At 43.4% G+C, this 6,614-nt stretch overlaps 2 protein-coding genes across 2 annotated transcripts in view; one reads left to right on the plus strand and one right to left on the minus strand.

The window, feature by feature from the left end:
• Positions 1 to 3,810, minus strand: part of KIF4A (kinesin family member 4A) — a 168,994-nt gene extending 165,184 nt beyond the window's left edge. The window contains exons 1-3 of the mRNA XM_006770944.2: positions 3,690 to 3,810; positions 3,434 to 3,574; positions 3,213 to 3,327 (exon numbers count right to left, since the gene is read on the minus strand). Coding sequence (XP_006771007.1) covers positions 3,213 to 3,327; positions 3,434 to 3,553 — 235 coding nt within the window. The 5' untranslated portion in view covers positions 3,554 to 3,574; positions 3,690 to 3,810. The remainder of the gene's footprint in view (positions 1 to 3,212; positions 3,328 to 3,433; positions 3,575 to 3,689) is intronic.
• Positions 3,811 to 4,085: 275 nt separating this feature from the next.
• The window catches only part of PDZD11 (PDZ domain containing 11), a 3,467-nt gene continuing 938 nt past the window's right edge, over positions 4,086 to 6,614 (plus strand). Inside the window, exons 1-4 of the mRNA XM_006770945.2 lie at positions 4,086 to 4,189; positions 5,489 to 5,588; positions 6,043 to 6,126; positions 6,394 to 6,450. Coding sequence (XP_006771008.1) covers positions 5,502 to 5,588; positions 6,043 to 6,126; positions 6,394 to 6,450 — 228 coding nt within the window. The 5' untranslated portion in view covers positions 4,086 to 4,189; positions 5,489 to 5,501. The remainder of the gene's footprint in view (positions 4,190 to 5,488; positions 5,589 to 6,042; positions 6,127 to 6,393; positions 6,451 to 6,614) is intronic.

Below are 6,614 nucleotides of genomic sequence, written 5' to 3' on the forward strand. Positions count from 1 at the left end.
TGATTTAAAAACTATAGTACATCTACACCATGGAATACTACACTGCTGTAAAAAGGAAGGAACTCCTACCATTTGTAACAGCATGGATGGACCTGGAGAGCATTATGCTAAGTGAAATAAACCAGTCAGAGAAAGATAAATATCACATGATCTCACTCATTTGTGGAATATAATGAACAAAGTGATGAGCAAAAACGGATCCAGAGACAGAGAAGCATGGATCAGACCGTCAAACCTCAGAGGGAAGGTAGAGGAGGGTGGGATTAAGGGAGAGAGATTAACCACCAAAGGACTTGTATGCATGCATATAAGCATAACCAATGGACACAGACACCAGGCGGATGAGGGCATGAGTGGGGGGATTTGAGGGTGGGGGACAATGGGGTGATAAGGACACATATGTAATACCTTAATCAATAAAGAAATAAAAGATGTTAAATTGAGATTTTTACTAGTAGAATGCTAGTATCACCTCGTATGGTATAGTATGGCATGACTATGGGTCAAGAGAACAACATTCCATAATCTTCTGCAATACTACAGTATAGTAATAACTGGGGAAACCAAGTTGCAGTACTTTTTTACAAAGCACTCTGTGGTATTGAGAGTTCAGAGTACAAGAAGGTACTGTTGAGCTGACTGAAAAATACTAGTTTGTCTTTCAGAGCAATGTTAACCAAACACATGTATATTGGAATCATTTTCTACATTATATTGCTTCTAAAGACTATAATTTAATTATCATAGTTTCCCAACTTAAAAATATGAAAGTAGAAGTATAGTACTCTTACTAAGCTGTAAAGGTACATTCTAAGGAAGATGCCCAGACAGTGAAGGTTTTGGAAACCATTTTTTTTCAGGACTGGCTAAAGGAAAGGAAAGATGGTTAATGGGAAGATAATTAGAATTTGGTCTTCCAAATATGTAAATAGGAAAAAGATTAACTTTTTACTGGAGAAACCTGGCAGATAACACCTTAATCAAATGATCAAAATGAACATCAGGATGTGAGGGCCATCTGGCTGCAACATCTGTCACACCATTGATCACACCATTGATCACACCATTGATTTGGCTGATCTGGCTGGGTAGGCAGGTGTCCTCTTCCTCCCTCACTGCTCCATGTGCATCCTTCCAGAAGCTGCAAGCTTGGTTGAAGAAAACATTCCCAGATAGAGGAGAGGACTGTATTCCGGTCAAGGTTACATGAGTAGCTGCACCCTCCTGCTAAAGCCTCCATCAAGATCTCAAAATGAACATCAACAGTAATGGAATAAAACAAAATCATGTGTTGACTGACAGGATTCAAAAAGAACCTGAATCTAATCAGAAATAAACATCAGACAAACCAAAAATTAGAAATGGTTTACAAAATAACTGGCCTGTGATCCTCAGAAGTGTCATGAGTATGAAAGTCAAAAAGAGAGTGAAGAAATTTTAGAATGAAGGAGACTACAAAGGCAGTACAAATAAATATAACATGTGAATTTGAACTAGCCCCTCTGCTATAAAGGACATAATGGAGACAATTGGTGAAACTTGAATGAGGTCTGAGGACTGGATGGTAGTATTATAACAATGCTAATTTTATTATTTTGATAGTCATATTGTAGTTATGTAGCAGAAAGTCCATGTTAGAAGCATATATACACTAAAGTACTCAGGGGGTATCAGGTCAACAACTAATCTCAAATGGTTCAGGAAAAACATTTTTTTATGCTATTCTTGCAACATTTCTATAAGTTTGAGATTATCACTTTTAAAAATTTAAAACAAGTATTCAGAGTCATGACATCACTTAAAAAGTGAAAAAAAAAATGTGAATAGCTGTGGCCCGGAAGAAGACTTCTGTTTGTCTAGACTGCAATGGTTGGCAAACTCATTAGTCAACAGAGCCAAATATCAACAGTACAACGACTGAAATTTCTTTTGAGAGCCAAATTTTTAAAACTTAAACTATATAGGTAGGTACATTGTTATTAACTTAATTAGGGTACTCCTAAGGCTTAGGAAGAGCCACACTCAAGGGGCCAAAGAGCCGCATGTGGCTCATGAGCCCCAGTTTGCCGACCACAGGTCTTGAGTCTCTAGACTCCAGAGAGATAAACTAACATCACTGGGTAGAAATTCCCAGGAGGCAAATTTCATCTCAGTATAAACTAATACAATTAGAGTTGTCTGAGAACTGATCAACTGTGAGTCAGTGAGTTCCCTGTACAAAAAAGAAATTAAATAGATAATGGAAGTTCACTTTACAAAGGTATTGCTAGAAAGCATTTTTCTTTGGAAGGAAAGCTAGACTAGATGATGTAAATGTCCTTTTCAACTTTATAGGAGTAGTATGTCATGGTTCTACTTCTTTTAAATAGCCCTCTGCTTTGAATCCTGAATAAGCACTGTCCTAGAATAATAATTAAAGACCTCCTAGGCACTGCCCCTTTCTTCAGAGCCATGCTATGGTCTTCAATAACACTAAAGACTTCACTTCTGCAATAAAGATTAGTAACTGGCCAGAGTATTCAGGGATTTTAGGAAATCTCCTTTACCCAAAAGAATTCTACTCATCATTCAAGACTTATCTTAAAGGTTCCCTATGCTGTGAAATTTACTGGATTCCCCAAATAGTTAGTGTCATCCACTTTGTATAAAAGCACTGCTACTTCTAGAGCAGGACTGATTGATTCTATTGTATATTTTAACTCCTAAAATACTTTTCCTTAAAGAAGGGTGCAAAGAGTTTAACAATTTTTTTATGCATCAAAAATTATGCGTGTAGTCATCTACTTCTACACCTATCCCTAAATTTTGCACTCCTGCAGGGCCTGGAAGCTATTATTATTATTCATTTTTTAATCCTTCCACAGGTCTTGCAGTGTTTCAGCCTCGAGTAGGTTGGCACACTAATTACCATCAGCACCCATTCAAAGAGCTTAGAAACTAATAAGGTTCCAGGACAAACAAAAACATGTCTCCCTTTCTCTCGCTTTCCCCCTCCCTACCTCCCACTCTCTAAAAATTAATGAAATATATAGATATCAAAGATGAGCAGAACCACAGAAAGCAAATACAGTACAAAACTAATGTCAAGGATACAGAGACTGGGGACTTTTTGAAGTCAGGACTCATGTTTCATCCATTCCTGTATTTACAACATCCAAGCACAGTACCATAATATATGCTCAAGAACCATTTAATGAATGAAATAGTCTCACCTTTAAATATGTCTTTTATGAGTGGGGCTACTGCTGTATTGAAGATTTCCTCTTGCTCAGTAGAAGGGTCAAACACAAAGTCGTAGGTGAAGGATTTGTCAGTACCAACCACCACCTGGAGAATAATGGAGACAAAGGAATAAAAAGATGAAAGGTCAGACCACACCCCACACTGTCCATTGGCCTGAGGTGTCCCATGCAGGTCCGGGACTGTTACGCACCTGCGGTTCTCCAGGTACAAAGGAAAGGCACATCTGACAGCCCTCACTAATCTCTTTGGGAACCAGAGGGCGACATCGTAGTGCCACTCTTACAGGAATTCCCTTCACCTCTTCCGTCATGCTCCTACCTCAGCACCGTATCTGAGGGAAAAAAAGAAAAGAGGCTTGCTTGATGAATCTCGGTGGGTTGGCAGCGGTGGGAGAGCGTCCTCCTTAGTCCCGATCCTCCGCAGGGGGTAGGGGATGGGTTACTGACCTCAGCGTAGGTGAGGCAGCTTCTTCCCTCAGCAGGGTCGCAGCCGCTGGAGTCACTCTCCCTCGAATTTGGCCACGAGACGGCCCGGCAGCCCGGTACTCTAAGTTAAACAGCGAAGTGTCGTCTAAAGTGAAAGGAAAGCCCCTAACGGAGGCTACGACAAAGACCCACAGCCCCAGGGTACCGGGAAAGGCAGTTCCTAAGGTGTCTCCCCTTCACTCGCCAAACTGAACGTACCTTCTCCTGTGTTCCCGCTGCCGTGTCCTAACCGGAAATTTAACCGCCAAGTTTCAAATTGGCCCTGGAGACGCCAGCCAATCGGAGCGCAGACAGCCGGCGGGAGGTGCACGCACGTCGGCGTACGCAAACGCTTTAGGAAGGGGTGGGCCTGCGTGCCTCACGTTGATCCCGCCCCTGGGGACCCGTCGTAGCATCTGCTTCCGGTTCTCCGGCTGATTTGGCGGTGAGGAAAACCTGCGCTGGCTGAGGCCTGTTGGCAGGTGAGATAGCAGGGCAGTTACGTCTTATAATGCGCGGAGCTTAGGCAGGAGGCGGCGAGGGGATTTGAAGGTGACAGGTGGTGAAGGAAGGGTTGATATGGGGACCGTCACAATTACCGATCACATCTAGGGAATGTGGGCGGTGCCTTGCCTCCCGTCCCTGTGTGGTAGGCAGTTACGACTTGAGCAGAGCAAAGAGGAAGGGCCAGGTACCGAAGGGCACCAGGGTGGAAAGCCCCAGGTGTCTAGCAAAGGACAATTGTAGGGTGGGACCTTGCCCCAGGGTGACCTTTCCTCCCCTAGCATATCCATGGTCAAGCGGTTTGGACCCCCTGACTTTTCCTCCCTAGAGATAATATCTAAGCCTCAGTTTTATATCATCTCCAAGCCCAGATAAGCAACAAAAGCAGCCACAGCTGACCTCAGGACCAGCTGCATTGGATAATGAAAAAGCAGCCAAGCTGACCTCAGGACCAGCTGCATTGGATAATGAGCCCCCCCCCCCCGTGCCATCCAGTCAATCAGTAGAGACCTAGACCCTGAAAGGAAACACCTGGAAAACCGCTGAATAGTCTATTGAGACCTTCCCCTTGGACTGCCCCTAAAATCACTATGAAAACCCTTAGGACAGAGTACCTAGTGCTCTCTCCCTCCTGGGAGCACTCCAGCGCCTTTCCCTTTACCCCTCCACCGCCCTCACCATTATCTTCCTCACTTCCAAGCGCCAAGGGCCTTCCTTTACTTCTATAACTTGTTTCCTAAGCCCACCTCTTCTACAAATTACTTCTTCCATTACGTTGTGATTTTATAAATAAATGTTCTCTTATAGTTTCGGTCTTGACTGTAAATTCTTTCTTAGCCAGAATTCAAGTACCAAGGTTGCTGAACCTAGGTACCATCTGACCCCATGGGTGTACCACCTGGTGCTGTTCCTGACACCTACAACACCTGTGGATAGTTGGAGTCAGCACTCCCTTGGACTTTGAAAGTAGACAGATCTTTGTAGATGCCATCCTGCTTGCCTCTTCTCTAGGTTGAAGAGAGTAACATCTATTTTGCAGGTTGTGAAAAAGGACATTATCTATATAGAGGACCTAGAAGGTTGCTTGCCATCTAGATATCCAGCAAAGTTCATTGTTTTTTTCCATCTTCTTTCTTCCTTCTTTCCACCAATCTATCACCTAGAAGTGGGTTCATACCATAGGTGAAAGCCGTAGGTTGGAGTTGTTTTCTGAAACTTGCTGGGCTGCTGTCCCTTTTGAACCATCTTTGCAGCTTTGATTCACTTTTCCATTCTAGGGCCTTGCCGGAGATGGACAGCCGGATTCCTTATGACGACTACCCAGTGGTTTTCCTGCCTGCCTATGAGAATCCCCCAGCATGGATTCCTCCTCATGAGGTGGGAACCATCTATACTCTTGAATAACTGATTTTCCCCCTTGGGCATGGGATGATATATGAAAGGTAGGATAGCAGGGTTAGAAAACTCAATAGAGAATGATTCTTAGCCTTTGTTGTAGCCAAGGGACCCAGAAATTGGATTCTGAGCAACTGGGCCCATTGGAAGATTCTTACGGAATTCTCCTTCCAGAGTACATTCATACCAGAGAATTCTGAAAATTCAGAGCCCTGCTTTCCATTCTGTCAAAGTAAAGAAGTGGAGAGCTACTGGACTACTAGCATTTCCCCAAACTATCCACCTACCCATTTGGACAGTGTGATCTGTTCTGTTTAAACTAAGGCTATGACTTTACCTTTTCCTGACTTCAGGGTGATACATTTGTGTTGCAGATGAAGATGGTTATAAAATCTAAGACTGGTAGTAAGATTTCTGGTGTTGCTGTGTCTTGCAGAGAGTATACCACCCAGACTACAACAATGAGTTGACCCAGTTTCTGCCCCGAATCGTCACACTGAAGAAGCCCCCTGGAGCTCAGGTTAGTTAATGGAACAATGATGTCTTATTCCAGGTTAGATTTGTTCACACCAGACCCAGAAGTTAGCTGTGGTTGGGATTACAGATTGGGAAGCAGGTAGGGAGGTAAGGAAACTACCTTTACTGGGCAGAAAAGCTGAGGACCATTTCCACAACTTCTGACTTCTCTCTGAGGGACACATAGCCAAGCTATCATATAGTGATGCTACTAGATATTCTTGTGTTTACTGTCAATATTGAGCACCCATTCTGTGCTCTTGTCTTGCAGTTGGGATTTAACATCCGAGGAGGAAAGGCCTCCCAGCTAGGCATCTTCATCTCCAAGGTGCGTGTACCTGGTAGGCAATATGGATAGCTACTTCCCTTTGTTACCAGATTGCAGAACTGTGATGTCCCAGGGCCTGGAAGGATGATTTAGTAGACTCTTAGAATGGGGCATAATGGGGAAATTCTTTCCCACTTAAAACTTCCCACGTGGCCAGCATCTGT

The sequence above is a fragment of the Myotis davidii genome, unplaced genomic scaffold (assembly GCF_000327345.1).
Source record: "Myotis davidii unplaced genomic scaffold, ASM32734v1 scaffold1285, whole genome shotgun sequence".
NCBI lineage: Eukaryota > Metazoa > Chordata > Mammalia > Chiroptera > Vespertilionidae > Myotis > Myotis davidii.